General features: G+C 44.9%; 1 protein-coding gene across 11 annotated transcripts in view; it reads left to right on the top strand.

Moving 5' to 3' along the window:
* LOC110533185 (teneurin-3) overlaps positions 1 to 21,798 on the top strand; it is a 410,089-nt gene that overhangs the window by 362,228 nt on the left and 26,063 nt on the right. For 8 of the 11 annotated variants that reach the window (XM_036933606.1, XM_036933607.1, XM_036933605.1 and 5 more), the window contains 4 exons: positions 8,534 to 8,783; positions 11,081 to 11,101; positions 13,783 to 14,015; positions 15,896 to 16,050. In XM_036933606.1, the coding sequence (XP_036789501.1) occupies positions 8,534 to 8,783; positions 11,081 to 11,101; positions 13,783 to 14,015; positions 15,896 to 16,050 (659 nt within the window). The remainder of the gene's footprint in view (positions 1 to 8,533; positions 8,784 to 11,080; positions 11,102 to 13,782; positions 14,016 to 15,895; positions 16,051 to 21,798) is intronic. The other 3 variants (XM_036933609.1, XM_036933611.1, XM_036933615.1) reach the window with 1 other exon arrangement.

The raw sequence follows: 21,798 nt of genomic DNA, 5'->3' as shown, positions 1-21,798 counted from the left end.
ACACACGCATCTGATGCTTTCCCGCTAGAGAGGAATATAGTGGTAAAGGGTGACTAGCGCAGAAATTCCACCTGAGAGTGGGAGCATGTGTGTGTGTGTGTGTGTGTGTGTGTGTGTGTGTGAAAACAGGAAATAGGCCACCCATCCCATTTCCTACATGTACCCTTCTGACCGTTGGTATTTAAATGGGTGTGACTATTCCATAATAAATTGCTCAAATAATGCATTTATAGCATTCAAATAGGTCATCAGAAACCTCAGGCCACCAAACGTAACTTTTAATCAGCCAGAAAATGTATTGATTAGTCAGAATCGCATAGACTAAATACTGAAATAAGATGATAGGGTATTTTCTGACTGTAAGACAACAGCTTAGCTGGCCCATCCAAACTACACCTGAACTATATTGAAAACTAATTCCACACATATAACAATAGATGTGGCCTAAAGACAATACTAAATTGACAATAGTCTGTTGGGTGAAAATATGATAAATTGCATTGACAAAGAAGGGAACAGAGATGACCAAATCCTCCTACAGAGTTCCAGGCAGGCCAGGAGTTCAAATTCCTATACCCTATCAGAAACAGCACATTCCAAGGTTTCTAATGAAGCTGTTTTCGCCAAACAACTCTGCAAATTGTACAGATGGTCTCTCTTTCAAAATACTTTTTCCTAGAATAACTGCAGCTCCACATGCCTGCGTTCCTCATTTGAGTCCATAAATTCATTAAAAATCCTACAATGTGATTTTCTGTATTTTTTTTTTTTTCTAATTTTGTCTGTCATAGTTGAGGTGTACCTATGATGAAAATTACAGGCCTCTCTCATCTTTTTAAGTGGAAGAACGTGCACAATTGGTGGCTGACTAAATACTTTTTTGCCCCACTGTATGTGTGTTGACTGTGGTAGGGCAGGGCCCGTGATGTCTGCTAAACTAGCATGTTGATTTCATTGGCATCATTAGCAGCCATAGCCTACTAAAAGCACAGATAATTACAACTCAAAACATGCTATTCTGTTCTTTTAAATACATTGTATTGTATAATGTTTTTTATGACCTTCCTAAACTAAATATGATTGTATTTCCTTGTGATTTTTTTATATTTTAAATGGATTTATTAGACTGGCGTCTATTGATAGGCTACTGGTCGAGGCCAGGCTATGCTAATGTTAAGTATGCGTACAGTCATTTTGACCCAAGTGGCGCTTTGAGGATGAAATGCCTCAAAACTTGTTTTATTTTATTATATTTATCTCAAAATATTGCTAGAGTTTAAAATACACATATTTAGGAAAAGGTGGTTTCAAGGTTTTTAATGAAAGGAAGTTATTGATGTTCCAAAATTGAAAATGGCCAGACTGACCGTCTTGGCTGTTCTAGTGTTAACGGCTCAACAGAAGGGCGTCAAGGTCAATGTCAAAGTCAGCTCCACAAAGAGCCATGGCTGGACATGGAATAGAATCAGAATAGAACAGAACTCTAGTGAGGATAGACATTTCTCTTAATAATGGTCATTATTATTCAAATACGTCATACACATAGACATCATGGACAATACACCGCAGTCTTCAGGAAAACTTCCCCAATCATTTTACATTTACATTTACAATCAACCCAAAACACTGATGTTATGGTCTTCCGTTTAACCATGATGTCAGCTTCCGTATTGTAAATATTTAGAGCGGTCCGGGTTCCAGGTCTAATCTCCATTACAGCGCATTATGCTGATTTTCTCTGACACGCCCCAAGACGGTTATCCTCTCGCTTTCTCTCCGTCTCAATGATGGAAAATGTGTACAAGCATATTTTATCGTCTCTACTCGTTCGCGCACACAAACACACACACACTCGTTCATAATGCATGCATTCAGGCAGAACCAGAGGATTATATTAACCCCTTCTTACCCTGATGTTGTAATACCCCATATAGACCTATTGCATTGTTACACTAATGTGACCGTGTCCGTGGTTCCTAAGGGAGGAGTTACTGTTCATGTCCATTAGGGATGCAACCCATGTTCCCAATTACTCTGCTATAGGAGTTCAACTCCTGCAGAACATCTCTCAGCGGAGACTAAACCATATGTATGCAGCAGGTGGGGATTGCTACCTGTATTAATATACAGTGTGTGCTTTCTCAGCCCCAATCCGTCTTTGTTAGGGTACTCCAGCACACACACACACACACACACACACACACACACACACACACACACACACTATCCAAACCACTCCACAGCCCCAATCACCCAATCACATCAGCCTTTCAAACAGGCACGGCGCTGAGTCACCCGCTCTGCTATAGCTAACGCCAGCTCCACTCAGCAGGATCCATCGCAGCCGCTACTGCTATCGCTAACCGCTAACTCCGCTCAATCAGCTAATCGATGAAAGCGCCTGGTGATCAGGGGGCGCTAGGCTAACTAGCTACTTGAGATTTAGGGGGTTCAGCTGGGGGTTCGGTGCTTGGCTACAGTTGGTCAGGGGTTCGGGCTAGCGGTGCGGACCCTTGTTGTGCGAGGGGCTCACTCACAGAGGGGTTTCTCTCTAAGATGGCATCGTTCATCTCGTGGTTAATAAACCTAGCAAGCGGCAAAGCGACTGCGCAGAATTCCAACATGTTGCCCGACGTGAATAATTTAAGGCACACAGCGTGACGCCATCCTTTGAAGTGCTTTCTTTGAAGCAAAAGCCCCCCTTTTTCCTCATCTCTTCTCCTCCATCCATCCCTCTCTTCATCTCTTCCCCCTCTCCATCCAAAATAACTACACCAAGACTTGGTCCTGTTTGCACTGCCTTTTGGTTCCCAGTGGAATAACTTTGGTGACGCTGCTTCTAGTAATTCTCTGTGAGAGTACGGGATCTATCCACCCCCCTCCTTTCTCTCTCTCTCTCTCTCTCTCTCTCTCTCTCTCTCTCTCTCTCTCTGTCTTTCTGTCCTCTGAGTTCTGCTAAACGTACTAAAGAGCGAGAGAGAAAAAGAGGAATGGGAAAGGAGGGACGAGACTGGTGTGGTTTGGCTGGGCGGTCGGGAGGAAGTGGAAATAATAACATGAAGTTTTGACGGAGGCTGTGGTTGAGGCGTAATTGCGAGCTCTGAAGATGACAGCAGTTTTGGGAGTTGTTGTTATTTCTGAATGACCCAAATGACCTACCCAACCATACATCCATCCCTCATCTCTCTCTCTCTCTCTCTCTCTCTCTCTCACTCTCTCTCACTCTCTCTCTCTCTCTCTCTCTCTCTCTCTCTCTCTCTCTCTCTCTCTCTCTCTCTCTCTCTCTCTCTCTCTCCCTCTCTCTCTTCATTCTCTCTCCCTTTCTCTCCACTGGCAAGCCCTTGAAAGATTGTTTTTAAAGCAATACTGAACAAAAATATAAACAGTTCTTGACGTAAACCGGAGCGCCTGACACCTACTACAATACCCCGTTCAAAGGCACTTCAATATTTTGTCTTACCCATTCACCCTCTGAATGACACACATACACAATCCATGTCTCAATTGTCTCGAGGCTTAAAAATCCTTCTTTAACCTGTCTCCTCCCCTTCCTCTACACTGATTGAAGTGGATATAACAAGTGAGGGGATCATAGCTTTAAGGGATCATAGCTTTCACCTGGATTCACCTGGTCAGTCTATTTTAATGGAATGAGCAGGTGTCCTTAATGTTTTGTATATCAACTGCTACATAAAATAAGAAATTAATTTCTATATGCAGCAATACCTTGATGTTTCATGTTTGTTGTCTGTGCATAGACTCACGTTTTCCCTCCGTCAGGAAGGAATTCGTTATTCTATTTCATAACACTCGGCCACGCCACAACACGGCTGCGCTACCATCTTTAAACGGCGTCCGTTTGCCGTCCGTGATTCCCTCCGACCCTGGTCTCTCTCTCCCGGTGTCCTTGATCCAACCAGAGCCATGAAATAAAGATCAAAGGCTTCTCCTCTCCCTCTCTCTCCGCCCGCACTCCCCCTCTACTCCACACCTTGTTGCCTCGTACACGCACGCACCACACCTCGCTCCAGCACAGATAAAACACCCCCTGTGAGTTGATGGACAGGTCCAGTCTGTTTGATCCACTGTTAGGCCTCATCAGCAGCACCCTGTTATGGTGAAGCGGTGCTGATCATAAGAAACTGAGGAAAGTAACAAAGTCAAAACAAGACTGCATGTTGTAAAACTTGTTCTTTATTTTGTACTTATCAGACCACTAGGCTTAGATATATTTTTTTCTAAAGCCTAAAACTACCCCCTAGCTGTAGGCTACCCAATGAACTGACACACTGCCTCTATCATTAGTTCCTGTTGTTATTAGCCAAGCGATTACCAGAACACCACGTGTGCCGCCCAAGCCCTCTCCCCTCCATCACCATATCCTCAGGCCTGATATTAAACCCCAGTGTTTTGGATCAAACTGAAAACACAACCCCACTGGCTACATCACACAACCCAAAATCCACACAGCAGCACCCTCGGCCACTTTCTCTTCCCGTCTCTATCTCTCCTTCTATCTATCTCTCATTCAGTCTACCATGGATGCCCCACAGCCAATCAGAAACGGTTGCTGTCATGCTCCAGCCAATCATTGCCAGTCTCTGGGCAGGGGTGGGCAGAGTGGGCCAGGGCCTGTGGGTAGTGGTACAGGGTGTGTGTTTGTTCCAATGTCCCTCAGGAGACAGGGCATGGCAGAGCACAGAGGTAAGCTCCGTACATCCTGGGGGGAGCTTAGTATAACAACATTCCCATATATCCCCACAATATTCCCATATGTCCCCACAATATTCCCAAAACATCCCCATATATCACCACAATATTCCCAGAACATCCCTATATATCCCCACAATATTCCCATATGTCCCCACAATATTCCCAAAACATCCCCATATATCCCCACAATATTCCCAAAACATCCCTATATATCCCCACAATATTCCCAAAACATCCCTATATATCCCCACAATATTCCCAAAACATCCCTATATATCCCCACAATATTCCCAAAACATCCCTATATATCCCCACAATATTCCCAAAACATCCCTATATATCACCACAATATTCCCAAAACATCCCTATATATCACCACAATATTCCCAAAACATCCCCATATATCCCCACAATATTCCCAAAACATCCCCATATGTCCCCACAATATTCCCAAAACATCTCCATATATTCCCAAAACATCCCTATATATCCCCACAATATTCCCAAAACATCCCCATATATCCCCACAATATTCCCAAAACATCTCCATATATTCCCAAAACATCCCCATATATCCCCACAATATTCCCAAAACATCTCCATATATTCCCAAAACATCCCCATATATCCCCACAATATTCCCAAAACATCTCCATATATTCCCAAAACATCCCCATATATCCCCACAATATTCCCAAAACATCTCCATATATTCCCAGAACATCCCCATATGTCCCCACAATATTCCCAAAACATCCCCATATGTCCCCACAATATTCCCAAAACATCTCCATATATTCCCAAAACATCCCCATATGTCCCCACAATATTCCCAAAACATCCCCATATGTCCCCACAATATTCCCAAAACATCTCCATATATTCCCAGAACATCCCCATATGTCCCCACAATATTCCCAAAACATCCCCATATGTCCCCACAATATTCCCAAAACATCTCCATATATTCCCAAAACATCCCCATATGTCCCCACAATATTCCCAAAACATCCCCATATGTCCCCACAATATTCCCAAAACATCTCCATATATTCCCAAAACATCCCTATATGTCCCCACAATATTCCCAAAACATCTCCATATATTCCCAAAACATCCCCATATATCCCCACAATATTCCCAAAACATCTCCATATATTCCCAGAACATCCCCATATGTCCCCACAATATTCCCAAAACATCCCCATATGTCCCCACAATATTCCCAAAACATCTCCATATATTCCCAAAACATCCCCATATGTCCCCACAATATTCCCAAAACATCCCCATATGTCCCCACAATATTCCCAAAACATCTCCATATATTCCCAAAACATCTCCATATATTCCCAAAACATCCCCATATATCCCCACAATATTCCCAAAACATCTCCATATATTCCCAAAACATCCCCATATGTCCCCACAATATTCCCAAAACATCCCTATATATTCCCAAAACATCCCCATATATCCCCACAATATTCCCAAAACATCCCCACAATATTCCCAAAACATCCCCAAATGTCCCCACAATATTCCCAAAACATTTCAATCGTGTTCATTTCATTTCCATAGTATATTCAGTGCTTTTAGTGGAAAGAAAAAGCTGGCAAAAATAATTTCAGGTGCCAGCACTCATTTTAATTTGACTATACCAGGGTTGATATTTTAGAGCGAATATTCAGTAATACATTTGAGGTGCCCATTACTGGCCCAATTCATGCACTAAGTATATGGAGCAGAAAGGAACTTGAGACAGGTACAATGTCAAGGCACCAGACCTGAGAGAATAGAATGACTGACGCGCTGCACATGTATTGATTTGGTAGCTATTTCCTTTACTGCCGGAGGGGAATAATTGATGATAATGAGAGCAGTAATTAAAAAGTGATGTATTCACAAAGATAAATACATTGTTGAGGAAGCTATTGATACGGATGATGATAACACTAATGATACTGTTACTTAGTAATTATTATAATATTATTTAAGTTGTAAATGTAATGTAATATTATATATTATATACAATATTATAGCATGATTTTAAAGTATTTAATGTCATTTTTTAAATAATAATGTATTGAATAAATATAATATTGTTTCATCATTATTATTATCATAAGTATTACAATAAGTATAGCTAGTAATCAGAACAATATGAATGTTATAATTTTGTATGTAGTGTTTTTATCACATTGCTAAGAGTGTAATTACTTTATCATATTTAAGTTATGTCTCTATGAATATGCAGACAATCAAGTAGCTGTAATTATTATTTTAATTGTCCGCAATTTTTATTGTTAGCTACAAAAGTAATGATTTAGATTATCACATCTTTTTTTTTATCTAGAAATTAAGAAATGATTTGTATTTTTTTAGTTTTTATATACAGATAATTGTATATAACCTGGTTATATATATTGTATATAACTGTATATAACCTGGTCTGTATTTATTGATAGAGGCTATTTCAGAATAGCAGTGGTTTGAAGTACTGCACTTTATACTAGGTGCAGATGGTTTTTACATATTTGTTGCTTTGAAAACTACACATATGGCTGATCCCATTTAACTCCCTTTGTCTTCAAACTGTTTTTTCAAATCAGCACCCAGTTAGTTGTGTGTTACTGGTGGGGGAGGCGTCATGTTCTTAAATGTGTGGTGACACACACATGCATCTCTCCATCTCCCACGCTGTGTGATCCTATGAAACCCTTTTGAGAAAGTGAGAGAACGAGAGCGAGCGAGAGAGAGAATATCTATTTCACTTGCTTTGGCAATGGAAACATAGTGTATGATTCCCATGCAAGCTCAGGCCAGGGTGCCCCACACCAATAAGACCCGCATCACCCCAGCCCTAACCCCCAGCACCATACACCTGCGCTAACACCATTTATCAATTCCAAACGACCACCATTACCAGATAAAAACCTGCCCTCGGTCCCAGCACCACGTAAATGAACATCCCAATGATCAAAAGCCCGTAATCATGACAACAGGAGCAGCTGTGGTATCAACCCATTTAAACCCTGCTACATTTCCTTCAGATCACATTCTCACAGAGGTGAAAATCATCTGAGAAATACAATATTCAAAGCCTGTATTAATTACACATTTTTGGTGAAATGCTAATGCTGTGTGTGTGTGTGTGTGTGTGTGTGTGTGTGTGTGTGTGTGTGTGTGTGTGTGTGTTAGTGTGTGCGGCGTTTAATTCTGCGAGAAGCGTGAATATGATTTTTTGTGGTCTAATTTTAAAGCATTGAGTGTTTATTTCCTGGCTGCAAAGCTGGTTAGCCTTGGGACGAGGATTAACAGGAAGTGGTGTTGAGTTAAACATGAAAAACAACATTGGCCTGAATTTGTTCTATGAAAGAGAGAGTGAAGAGAGTTTGTCACTCTTTGATTTTCCTGTGGTGATCATCTGGTCAAGTGAAACTCTTGGGCAGTACAAGCCATTCAGAGTGTTACGTTGATCCCTCAGCCACGTTTGCAACAACCCAAATCATATTCCCTCCACATATAAGATGTTATCTGATAATACTTTGCAGTTTAAATATGCGCCACCTCCATTTTTGGCATTTTTGGCCAACCTACAAAGTTCATAACAAGACTGTAAAACATTTTCCAACACCTTGACCAACATGGAAGTTCAGAAATTACACAAATGTACAAACGGCTACGTGGATAAGCTTTATCCAACAACAGAAATGTGCTTATTTTTCCGGCAATCTTCCACTCATCACAATGACACACGACTTTGACACAGCAACTAAACTAATCTCCCACCCCCCCCCCCCCCCCCCCCCCCATCCAGGCATCCTGTACAAGGGCAACGGGGAGAACGTGTTCATCTCCCAGCAGCCCCCAGTGATCAGCAGCATCATGGGTAACGGCCGGCGCCGCAGCATCTCGTGCCCCAGCTGTAACGGCCAGGCGGAGGGCAACAAGCTGCTGGCCCCCGTGGCGCTGGCCTGTGGCGCCGACGGGAGCCTCTTCGTCGGGGACTTCAACTACATCAGACGCATCTTCCCCTCTGGGAACGTCACCAGTGTCATGGAGCTCAGGTAAGGATGGAGAGAGAGGGGGAAAAACAGCCTATTTGTTGTACTTTTCTTTTAGTCTGAGGGAGGGAGGGAGGGAGGGAGGGAGGGAGGGAAGGAGGGAGGGATTGAAGCAGTGGAGCTCAGGTTGCCAGGCCCCCAAACAATGGTTTGGGGAAGGGAGATGGACAGGAGAATTCAGTGATGGCTGGCTGAATGACACAAGAGCTACCACCTGATACACACACATTGATTTGTTTCACACTCACTACATGTGGAGTGTGATCAGTGGTATCTGGCCATTTACAATGATGGGATACAGAGATGTTATGGAAGGCAGACACACACACACACACACACAGCCTCTCCTCTAACCTGGTCTGTAGGACATTTTAGCCCTGTTATGAACACTCACTGCTCATAAATTACCTTCTCACATTTTCCCCTGATGAAATATATCCATTGTCTCTCTCAATCTCTCTCTAATTCAAATTCAAATTGAGACTTTATTGGCATGAAATACAGTTTGTTGATATTGCCAAAGCAGTATAGTGGTAGGCTACAGCATTTCAGTAAATACAGTACAATGCAATGAGGATGATGAAATACAGTTCATTTCAACAGTAATAATAACAATAGTACATATGATCATGTACAGAAGTACAACACTAGTGCTCTTTCTCTCTCTCTCTCTCACGCACTTTTTCTCTCTCTCTCTCTCTCTCTCTCTCTCACACATTCTCTCTCACACACTTTCTCTCTCTCTCTCTCTCTCTCTCTCTCTCTCTCTCTCTCTCACACTCTTTCTCTCGCTCTCTCACACACTCTCTCTCTCTCTCTCCCCTACTCTCTCTCTCTCTCTCTCTCTCTCTCTCTCTGTCTCTCTCACCCACTCACCCACTCACTCACTCACTCACTCACTCACTCACTCACTCACTCACTCACTTACTCTCTCTCTCTCTCTCTCTCTCTCTCTCAGCACACAGTAATGTACCCAGGCTTAACTCAATTTCATTATTGGCTTGGTGGATAATGCCCAGTCCTGTAAATGAAATTTACTAATTCGAAAAAGTGTGTGCGCGCGTGCTTATGCACATGTGTATTATAAATGAAAAGTCACTCTGCAGCGTTGGCATATACAGTAATACCAGCCTCCTGGCTAGTCACCGGAGGTGCTAACGCTGTTGTTTAGGCCCTGCCTCTTCATTGTCTGGAACACAATCAATAGGCCATTATGAGCCTGTTACCCTGGAGCCTGTTACAAGTGTGGAACACTAATGCTAGCTCCCAGGTGAATCATTCATGGTTTCCTTCTCTCTGGTTAAGACTTGTGGCAGGGGGGGGGGAACTGCTGCTTAGAGCTGCCACTGCTCAACAACTGTGATGGCTGTGTGTGTGTGTGGGGGGGGGGGTCTAACGCTCTGACTGTATATATGTACTGTATGTTAATGTGTCTTTGTGTATGAGTATTTGTGTACAGCTGTGTGTGTGTGTGTGTGTGTGTGTGTTCTCCATCCTGATTAATCAACACTCTTCTGTTAACTCTCTCTTTCTGTGTGTTCTCCATCCTGACTAACCAACACTCTTCTGTTAACTCTCTCTTTCTGTGTGTTCTCCATCCTGACTAACCAACACTCTTCTGTTATCTCTCTCTTTCTGTGTGTTCTCCATCCTGACTAACCAACACTCTTCTGTTATCTCTCTCTTTCTGTGTGTTCTCCATCCTGACTAATAAACACTCTTCTGTTATCTCTCTCTTTCTGTGTGTTCTCCATCCTGACTAACCAACACTCTTCTGTTATCTCTCTCTTTCTGTGTGTTCTCCATCCTGACTAATCAAAACTCTTCTGTTATCTCTCTCTTTCTGTGTGTTCTCCATCCTGACTAACCAACACTCTTCTGTTATCTCTCTCTTTCTGTGTGTTCTCCATCCTGACTAATCAACACTCTTCTGTTATCTCTCTCTTTCTGTGTGTTCTCCATCCTGACTAACCAACACTCTTATGTTATCTCTCTCTTTCTGTGTGTTCTCCATCCTGACTAATCAAAACTCTTCTGTTATCTCTCTCTTTCTGTGTGTTCTCCATCCTGACTAACCAACACTCTTCTGTTATCTCTCTCTTTCTGTGTGTTCTCCATCCTGACTAACCAAAACTCTTCTGTTATCTCTCTCTTTCTGTGTGTTCTCCATCCTGACTAATCAACACTCTTCTGTTATCTCTCTCTTTCTGTGTGTTCTCCATCCTGACTAATCAACACTCTTCTGTTATCTCTCTCTTTTTTCTCTCTTTCTTGTTCCCTTCTGCTTCTGCTCCTCTAAGAAATAAAGATTTCAGACATAGGTAAGCCTCAGTAACAATATAACCATGTACCACAGATCCATACCAGTCTTGTTTCCCTCTCTCTCTGTCCCCTGTGTAAACCCTAGTGGCAGCTCGTCCATAGAATACAGTCGCTCTCTTTACATAAAGGCTTTGGAGAGATTTCAGAATCATTCTAGCGGATTGGCCGACATCAGCTCTCAGCGAATCGGACTCCTTTATCTACCTACAAACCCGCTGGAACCATCCAGAACCCCCTAGTCATTTGTGAAGAACATTGTAAAAGACAACTTAACACTTTTTTAAAACCGCTAACTAACAACAACAACATTTTGAAGGGTTTTGAGTTCTGTATTGTACGGTTGGGGCCCTTTGAATCAACTGGAGTGAGGACAAGACCCAGGGTCAAGTCTAGATGGAAAGGAGAGGAGGAACTATGGTGCTGTTCACAGGAGAGAGGAGAGGAGGAACTATTGTGCTGTTCAGAGGAGAGGAGAGGGGGAACTATGGTGCTGTTCAGAGGAGGGAGGAGAGGAGGAACTATGGTGCTGTTCAGAGGAGGGAGGAGAGGAGGAACTATGGTGCTGTTCAGAGGAGGGAGGAGAGGAGGAACTATTGTGCTGTTCAGAGGAGAGGAGAGGGGCAACTATGGTGCTGTTCAGAGGAGAGGAGAGGGGGAGAGGTGCTCTCTGTGTTCCTAACTATAAAAAGGAGAGGGGTGGGATATCTGGAAAATGATCAGAGGAGATGAAGAACATTCCTTCATGATGATAATGTAGCCATGGGGAATAACTGGGCCTGGGAATATAGTTTCAGTAATGGTGAAAATAGAAACACATCCCCAGCCCACTCCTTTAAAAAAAACTGTGGGTTAACTGCCTGTTCAGGGGCAGAACGACAGATTCATACCTTGTCAGCTCGGGGGTTTGAACTTGCAACCTTCCGGTTACTAATCCAACGCTCTAACCACTAGGCTACCCTGCCGCCCCACACCCACACACACACACACACGCACACGCCCCACATCCTTCATTCCTCAATACTTCAGGGTAACAATAATAATGTTACATTTGGGGCCATTCATTTGTGAGGCGTCCTAATGCATCATAGAGACTCCTTTAGTGTCAGACACACACACACACACACACACACACACGGTACAGACAGACACACGCACACGGTACAGACAGACACACACACACACACACACACGGTACAGACAGACACACACACACAGACGTCTCGCTCCGTTTGGGAGGGTTGTTAAGACTAGTGTAATTGCCCCTGTTCCGTCAAGCTTTGTAAACTGAAGGAGTATCCAAAAACACACACACATTAACACGTACATTTTATATCATTCAATGTTGTTTGTCTTTTGAGGTGCAGCTTCTTATTATCTGTGTTTGCCTCTGTGTTTGCCTCTGTGTTTGCCTCTGTGTTTGCCTCTGTGTCTGCCTCTGTGTAAATCCTCCTGGTCTTTATCCCTCAGCAACAAAGAAACACCTGCCTCGTGTCATATTTGTTAAAGAAATGTAAAGATTCACCTCAATATGGAGGAGTGGGGGTGTCTGTCTCCCTGATGTTTTACTCCTGCTCAAAGCAACACTCTTTCGTAACCGTTCTCGCTCTGACTGAGGAATCGCTGACGTCAGATTCATATTCAAAGCCAAGCCTCTGCGTTCGCTACTTCCCAGAATGTTTTCCTGTCTACTTTTACCTGGAAGTGAAGTGGGCACTAGGAGAACAGTGGAGTGTCAGTGAGAGCAAAGTGCAAAGACAGTCAAATGCTCCAAAAGTAGATTTTCCTCCAATGTAAAAAAAAAAAAATATATATATACATTCTTCTGTTTATCTTGGATCCCCTGGGCTGAAGCCTGAAGTGCACATGTTTTTTCCCTGGATAAACCAGACATAATGTTCTCTCTCAATTTAATTTTCAATTCAAAGGGCTTTATTGGCATGGGAAACAAACGTTTACATTGCCAAAGGAAGTGAAATAGATAGTAAGCAAAAGTGAAATGAACAATAAAAATTGAACAGTAAACATTAACACTCACAGAAGTTCCAGAAGAAGAAAGGCATTACAAATGTCATATTATGTTTATATACCGTGTCTCTCTCTCTGTATCTCTCGGTCTCTCTCCCTCTCCATCTCTCTAGTGATGAGTGTGTCATTAGAAACAGCCAGCCTGTCCTTGGCGTGAGGTGTCTGGGTCCTTCCCCCTATTTTAAGCCGTCTTAATTGACGCCTGTTGATCAGTTGTTGACTTTCATCAAACCCCTATGACAACCGCCGGCGCCCAGCTCACCAAGCAGGCGATGATGGAGCGAATGTGACAGGTTACTGGGCATCATTAGGAGCGCGTCAGACGATAGTGATCGGCAGTCGCATCGCGTTAGGTTCACCCCGGCTGAGGCCATATGCCACTGTGGAACCGTGTGCCCCCTCCTCTAACACCTCTAGTATGATGTGCCACAGGCACAAAATGGACGCTGCCCTCTCATCCTCCCTCTGGTCTTTCACAACACGACTGCAGCAGCCTGATCCCCTCTGTCATTTTCAGTGTCCTTTTGTGTTCATTTGTTTAATTTCCTTGTCGGGTGGTTCGGTATCTCTATGTGAAGTGTGGATGTCGAGTTCTGTGGGGTCACTATTTCACTGTCCCTAACTGTCGCCTCTTCCTCCACTTTGGTTTCCGTAGCAACAACCCGGCCCACCGGTACTACCTGGCGACGGACCCGGTTACGGGGCAGCTGTACGTGTCAGACACCAACTCCCGCCGTATCTACCGTCCCAAGGTCCTGACGGGCACCAAGGAGCTGATCCAGAATGGAGAGGTGGTGGCTGGTACCGGGGAGCAGTGTCCCCCCTTCGACGAGGCACGCTGCGGGGACGGGGGCAAGGCCACAGAGGCCCTCCTCATGGGACCCAAAGGTAGGATGACAGAGGAATAAACACACACACACACACACACTGCCAAAATTGGTGAAAATTGGTACAGACAAAATTATTGACGTAATACATTCACAGAGAAACACACAACTACACAGGACATTGATGCAGACACCAACAAAAACGCACACACACACACACACACACACACACACACACACACACACACACACACACATTATATGGTCTAGTAATATAATTCATGCACAGTTCCCTGTAGAGAAAAACAGACCAACCCTTGGTAAAAGGCACTCTTCCCCCGCAAGCTTCCGTCCCCATTATACTTCCATTATGCTACCATTATGCTACCATTATGCTACCATTATGCTACCATGGCATTAGAACACAACCACACAGACTCAGACTGACAGAAACTTCCCACATACTGTTGGACTGTAGCATCGCTTAGTATGGCCTCCAACACTCTGCTTCAGACAATCTGTCAGTCTGTCTGTCCCGCCGCACCAGCCAGCCCCCATAAAACCTGTCTGTAACCCACAGGTATGACTATCACACACACACACACCGGCGATAATGAGGTGAGAGGTGGCTGAGCAGTAGCTGGGAGATTTTGGCAGGCACAAGCTTTTAGTCTGGATTTTAATGGAGAAACACACATACACACATTATCTCTCTCTCTCTCACACACACACACACACACACACAGCTGCCTGTTAAACCGCAGTTAGATAGCGAGTCGGAAGACCATTAGTAGGGCGGGAACGTGTGAGAGAGGGAAAGAGAGAGTAGAGAAATGCAAATAAATGTTAGCGAGCCATCGCTAGCAGCAGATGGCTTCGAGAGAGAGAGGGATGGAGAGAAGAGAGAGCGAGAGTGTTTTCATTTCCAACATGCCGCCTCTCAGCCTTGCCACTCCTCTCCTATTCTCCCTTCTTTTCATCCCACCCTCTCCACTCAGCATCTCTTAACACCTCCTCCCGCTCTTCTCTCATTCTTTCTCTCTTCTCTCCTACCTCCCTCTTCCTCCTCTCATCCCATCCTCCTCCTCTCATCCCATCCTCCTCTCCTCTTCCTCCTCTCATCCCATCCTCCTCCCCTCTTCATCTGTCTCTCCTTTGATTAGCTTGCAGGTCATGGTGGAATGCGGCAAGGGGTTTTAACACCCCTCCTCTCCCATTCCTTCTATCTGTCCTCCCCACCCCTCTTCCCCCCCCCCCCCCTCCTCCCCCTCCCTACAGGATCAGCAGTGCAGCAGGTACACACACCGCCTCAGGAGCTCGAACCCTCCTCAGATACACACACAGGAGAAAAGGGGGAGAGAAGTTGCTTTTAGCCGCTGTTGTCGCAACCATAGCAACAGTCGGTTTCTCATCCATTTGGATGTGAAGTGAAGATGAACTAACCTCCCTCCCTCCCATCCCTCCTTCCATCCTTCCCACCCACCAGAAACATGGGTGCTTTCTTCCCTTCCTCCTTTCTTCTAGGCTCCCGTCCCCCAAATATTCTATTGTTCTTATTTTGGGGTGGTTTTAAAATGCAGAGGCGGCGCTGAAAATTGATTATTTTCCCTCCTCCCTTCCTCTTCTGCCCTGTGAAATAATTCACTACTAGACATCAAAATGTGAATTATTCACAGGGTGCTTCCTTCTGCAGTGACCTGAAAAATGCCCAAGCCACACACACACTCATACACACGAACACGTTGTACATACACAGGCTGGTAGGTGCTGTGTGCGCGCGCATGCGTGTGCATGGGTGTGTGTGTGTATGTGCGTATAGTATGTCTGTGTGAATGTGCATGTTAACCCTCTTTGCTTCTACTCCAGGTATTACGGTAGATGGGAACAAGTACATCTACTTCTACTAAATCTCCTTCCTTTCCCTCTGTCCCGCTACTCCAGGTATTACGGTAGATAAGAACGGGTACATCTACTTCGTAGATGGGACCATGATCAGGAAGGTGGATCGTAACGGGATCATCTCCACCCTGTTGGGCTCCAACGACCTCACCTCAGCACGACCCCTGACCTGTGACACCAGCATGCACATCAGACAGGTGGGTCACATGCACACAGGGACATCCACCTGAACACGAACACACACCAAACCCCCAGTGTTTGCTGGACTCACTTTATCTTAATGGCGGCCCTGAGTCATCGTTCAGAGCCATACATATACAAACATGGTTCTGTCACCCTTACTATATAAAACACTTTGAAACCATCAAAGTGCTAATTTGGCAATATATACTCAGTCCATATAGACTCTGTGTTGTAGACTGTAGTAGATGGTGTGACTGGCTAGTATTGACAGGGGTGTTGTCTCATCTGAGAGAACCAGCCAGTGTGTGTTGTGTTCTCCCCTACTGAGTGGCCGTGCCCCCTATTAAAGGCCTTAAGCTCCCCCTGCTGGCCGCTCGCTATACCCCAAACCTGCCCCCAGTCAACCGACACAGCTGAACTCTGCCCTATAGCGTAGGGTACAGGGCCAGGGTTGGGGACGATTCCATTTCAATTCAACCAATTCAGGAAGTAAACTAAAATTACACAATGAGAAAAGTTTCATTTTTTCCCATAAAACTGCAATTAATAGCCTGGGTGTTTATTTGCTTAAACAACTAAAAACAGCAGGTGCTTATTGGAGACAGGCTTTTAATTTAAATTTCCTTAGTGCACACATCTTTTGCTCATTTGCACATTTCCTGCACTAATGTGTTTTATCATTTACACACTATGTCACGTTTCTTTGGTCTCATTATACCTAAAAAAAAAAAAACGTTCAAGACTTTTCCTTGTGCATTTTCGTCGGTTCTGGCGATTTCTAGGGCTCTGTACTCTCGAAGCGCTTGACTGTTTTTGTGCTAGCCAGTTAGCTAGCAGTTCTCAGCTGTTAGCAGCCAATGGCTAGCAGTTTCTTATTGGCAATATAAACTGATGATTATCGTAATTTTTCGAGTCATTACTGAATTATTCAATGTAACAAATCAAACATTAAACCTTGTAAACAATTCATGGTAATTCATGGTAACCTCATAAACAATTCATGGTAATTCATGGTTATTCATGGTAACCTCATAAACAATTCATGGTAATTCATGGTAACCTCATAAACAATTCATGGTAATTCATGGTTATTCATGGTAATCTCATAAACAATACATGGTAATTCATGGTAACCTCATAAACAATTCATGGTAATTCATGGTTATTCATGATAACCTCATAAACAATTCATGGTAATTCATGGTAACCTCATAAACAATTCATGGTAATTCATGGTTATTCATGGTAACCTCATAAACAATTCATGGTAATTCATGGTAACCTCATAAACAATTCATGGTAATTCATGGTTATTCATGGTAACCTCCATAAACAATTCATGGTAATTCATGGTTATTCATGGTAACCTCCATAAACAATTCATGGTAATTCATGGTTATTCATGGTAACCTCATAAACAATTCATGGTAATTCATGGTAACCTCATAAACAATTCATGGTAATTCATGGTTATTCATGGTAACCTCATAAGCAATTCATGGTAATTCATGGTAACCTCATAAACAATTCATGGTGATTCATGGTAATTCATGGTAACCTCATAAACAATTCATGGTAATTCATGGTTATTCATGATAACCTCATAAACAATTCATGGTAATTCATGGTTATTCATGGTAACCTCCATAAACAATTCATGGTAATTCATGGTTATTCATGGTAACCTCATAAACAATTCATGGTAATTCATGGTAACCTCATAAACAATTCATGGTAATTCATGGTTATTCATGGTAACCTCATAAGCAATTCATGGTAATTCATGGTAACCTCATAAACAATTCATGGTAATTCATGGTAATTCATGGTAACCTCATAAACAATTCATGGTAATTCATGGTAACCTCATAAACAATTCATGGTAATTCATGGTAATTCATGGTAACCTCATAAACAATTCATGGTAATTCATGGTAATTCATGGTAACCTCATAAACAATTCATTCAGACCCGCCGTTTATTTGAACCAGGCTTGTATTTGCTGAAATGTGTGCAGTTGCTCAGCTATTAAAAGGGACAGGTTATAATTTGAAACTCAGCGTCTAATTGAAGTTCTACAGTTGTTCACTTCCTGAATTGCCAAATTGAAATGGAACTGACCCCAACCCCAGACAGCACTATGGCCCTCAGCCTCAGCTCATTCTAAGGGCCAAATCCAACTCCAGATATTTCAGGGTCCAGTTTGGATCTCACTTTATTGTTGAAAGACAGGAATCATCTGAGGATTATGAGGGAATAGGATGTGTCAATCATAATACTGTTCCTGAAAGTGGCCTCCCCTATTGGAGGTCTTACTAGGCGCTTCTCCTGGATTATCCAATCAGAATGGGCTATTTTGAGCTTTAGGGAAGCACTGAAGTGGGTTATCTTGAGTGATAGGCTACTAATGGTGCTGTCTAGATGGTGGTAGTTTCGTTGATGTTTGTTGCCAAACTGAGAGCCCAAGAGAATGTCAGTTTTCTGACTGACAGTACATTGACAGTGTGCTGAACTAATGTAATGCATAACCAGTGTGGGCAAGTCAGGTATTTGTTGTGTTGTCTCTGAGTCCCCTGTGCCTACCACTGCTAGCTAGATCAGTGTGTGTGTGTGTGTGTGTGTGTGTGTGTGTGTGTGTGTGTGTGTGTGTCCTGAGCTATCCCTATATCGTTATACCTCACTTCCTCCGATTCCCCGACAGATTCGCTCAGATCATTCCTCTCCATCTCTCCATCCCTCTCTTCCTTTCTTCTTTGGACTCACTCCTCCTCCTTCCCATCCTCTTCTCCTCTGCACGGTCACAATCACAGAGCGAGGGAGAGAGTCCCCAGTGACAAAGAGAGAGAGAAACACAGAGTTGAGTTATTCAGAGAGGAACATATATGCAGTACCCATGGGTCCGGGGGGAAGAATGGGGAAGAGACACAGTGTAGCGCAGCCAGCCAGGGAGGGAGAAGAAGTATGGCTGCGTCCCAAATGGCACCTTATTCCCTAGATAGTGCACTAAATAGGGAACAGGGTGCCATTCAGGAAGCAGCCTGGGACTCAATGGAGCAAAAACAAACCAAAGACAGCTCTGTGTCAGTTAAAACAGGCAGCAGAAACACATCCACGTGTTACACTGCAACTTCCAACCACTGTCACCTCAACATGGCGGGGGTATGAAATAAAATGTTCCCATACACATACTGTACTGTAGAGAGGTGAGTCCCCGACATCTCTTGCCTCAGTGCTTTCAAGGCTATAACACTCTCTCTCTCTCCAGCTGTCTCTCTCTCTCCAGCTCTCTCTCTCCAGCTCTCTCTCTCCAGCTCTCTCTCTCCAACTCTCTCTCTCCAGCTGTCTCTCTCTCTCCAACTCTCTCTCTCCAACTCTCTCCCTCCAGCTCTCTCTCTCTCTCCAGCTCTCTCTCTCCAGCTCTCTCTCTCCAGCTCTCTCTCTCCAGCTCTCTCTCTCCAGCTCTCTCTCTCCAACTCTCTCTCTCCAGCTCTCTCCCTCCAGCTCTCTCCCTCCAGCTCTCTCTCTCTCTCTCCCTCCAGCTCTCTCCCTCCAGCTCTCTCTCTCTAACTCTCTCTCTCTAACTCTCTCTCTCCAACTCTCTCTCTCCAACTCTCTCTCTCAGCTCTCTCTCTCAACTCTCTCTCTCCAACTCTCTCCCTCCAGCTCACTCTCTCCAGCTCTCTCTCTCCAGCTCTCTCTCTCCAGCTCTCTCTCTCCAGCTCTCTCTCCAGCTCTCTCTCTCCAACTCTCTCTCTCCAGCTCTCTCTCTCCAACTCTCTCTCTCTAACTCTCTCTCTCCAGCTCTCTCTCTCTAGCTCTCTCTCTCCAGCTCTCTCTCTCTCTCTCCAGGAGCTATGTTGAGAAGTTGACGATTGAACTCCGCCATGCACTGCAGTGGCTTCCAACTGATGTTTTTGTGCATCTGAATAGACAGGAACGCTCTGTTGTCATTTCATTTTCCTCAACTTTCCTCCACTTCCATTTCCACAGGGGGGAAAAGCAGGGGTTAAGTATTTGTAGCACTTTGAGAGGCGAAAGAAACACAGTCTGTCTTCCAGTCACTGCATGGTACCAAATAGTGGCTCTTTATAGTGCAGCTTTAGCCATGTATAATGTATGGCCTGTAACTGGCAGGGAAGAGCTTTCATGTGGTCAAGCAGAAGGCTAAAAGCGTCATTACCTTTTAATGGTCCTCTGCTGAGGTGCTTAACCTGCCAGGTCACTTAGGGTCGGGGGTGGGGTGAAGACGACAGGTCCCTAAACTACCGCTGTGCCCGGAGCTCTACAACACTAATGGTGCAGAAGTGTGTGTGTTTTGGGAGGGCGGGCTGGGGGGCGGGAGTGTGTGTGTGTGTGTGTGTGTGTTCTCTTCATATCATCTTTACCATCACATTTTGTCTGCCTGCATACCCTGCTCCTCTACAGGTAGAAAGAGAATGAGAGAGAAGTCTCGTTTAGACAATAAATCTTCAACGTTTACGTCTCTCTTTCTCTCTCCTCTTTGTTTTGCCAGCAGAGAGTTGCTTCCCTCAGGCGATGAGCGAACGCATCAATTCGCTGTGTGTGTGTGTGTGTGTGTGTGTGTGTGTGTGTGTGTTTGTCTTAAAATATAGTAAATGACCCGGTGGCTGATTTAAATTGAATCAGAGTGAAGCACACAATGTATAAGTCCTGAGAAGTAAAGGATCCTTCTTCATCAGTGTCACAGCCAGACGCTCAGAGGGGGAGGAGGGGGGAGAGGGGGGTAGAGGAGTGGAAGGAGGGGGTAGAGGGGTGGAAGGACGGGGTAGAGGGGTGGAAGGAGGGGGAGGAGGAGTAGAAGGAGGGGGTAGAGGGGTGGAAGGACGGGGTAGAGGGGTGGAAGGAGGGGGTAGAGTGGTGGAAGGAGGGGGTAGAGTGGTGGAAAGAGGGGGTAGAGGGGTGGAAGGAGGGGGTAGAGGAGTAGAAGGAGGGGGTAGAGGGGTGGAAGGACGGGGTAGAGGGGTGGAAGGAGTGGGTAGAGGGGTGGAAATAGGTGGTAGAGGGGTGAAGGGACGGGGTAGAGGGGTGGAAGGAGGGGGTAGAGGGGTGGAAGGAGGGGGTAGAGGGGTGGAAGGACGGGGTAGAGGGGTGGAAGGACGGGGTAGAGGGGTGAAAGGAAGGGGTAGAGTGGTGGAAAGAGGGGGTAGAGGGAGGGGGTAGAGGAGTAGAAGGAGGGGGTAGAGGGGTGGAAGGACGGGGTAGAGGGGTGGAAAGAGGTGGTAGAGGGGTGAAAGGACGGGGTAGAGGGGTGGAAGGAGGGGGTAGAGGGGTGGAAAGAGGGGGTAAAGGGGTGGAAGGAGGGGGTAGAGGGTTGGAAGGAGGGGGTAGAGGGTTGGAAGGACGGGGTAGAGGGGGGTGGAAGGACGGGGTAGAGGGGGGTAGAGGAGTGGAAGGAGGGGGTAGAGGGGTGGAAGGAGGGGGTAGAGGGGGGTAGAGGGGTGGAAGGAGGTGGTAGAGGGGTGGATGGAAGGGGTAGAGGGGTGGAAGGAGGGGGTAGAGTGGTGGATGGAAGGGGTAGAGGGGTGGAAGGAAGGGGTAGAGGGGAGAAAGGAAGGGGTAGAGGGGGGTAGAGGGGTGGAAGGAGGTGGTAGAGGGGTGGATGGAAGGGGTAGAGGGGTGGGAGGAGGGGGTAGAGTGGGGCCGGAGGGGTGCAAAGCAGCACTAGACTCACATCTCATCTGTTCTGTGTTTGTGGGTTGATTTGTTTGTTTCTGTCATCTTTACGGAACTTTTGCAGATAG

This window comes from Oncorhynchus mykiss, chromosome 10 (assembly GCF_013265735.2).
Source record: "Oncorhynchus mykiss isolate Arlee chromosome 10, USDA_OmykA_1.1, whole genome shotgun sequence".
Taxonomy (NCBI): Eukaryota; Metazoa; Chordata; class Actinopteri; order Salmoniformes; family Salmonidae; genus Oncorhynchus; species Oncorhynchus mykiss.
The sequence above is the reverse complement of the archived record's forward strand: the minus strand, read 5'-3'. Positions and strand labels throughout refer to the sequence as shown.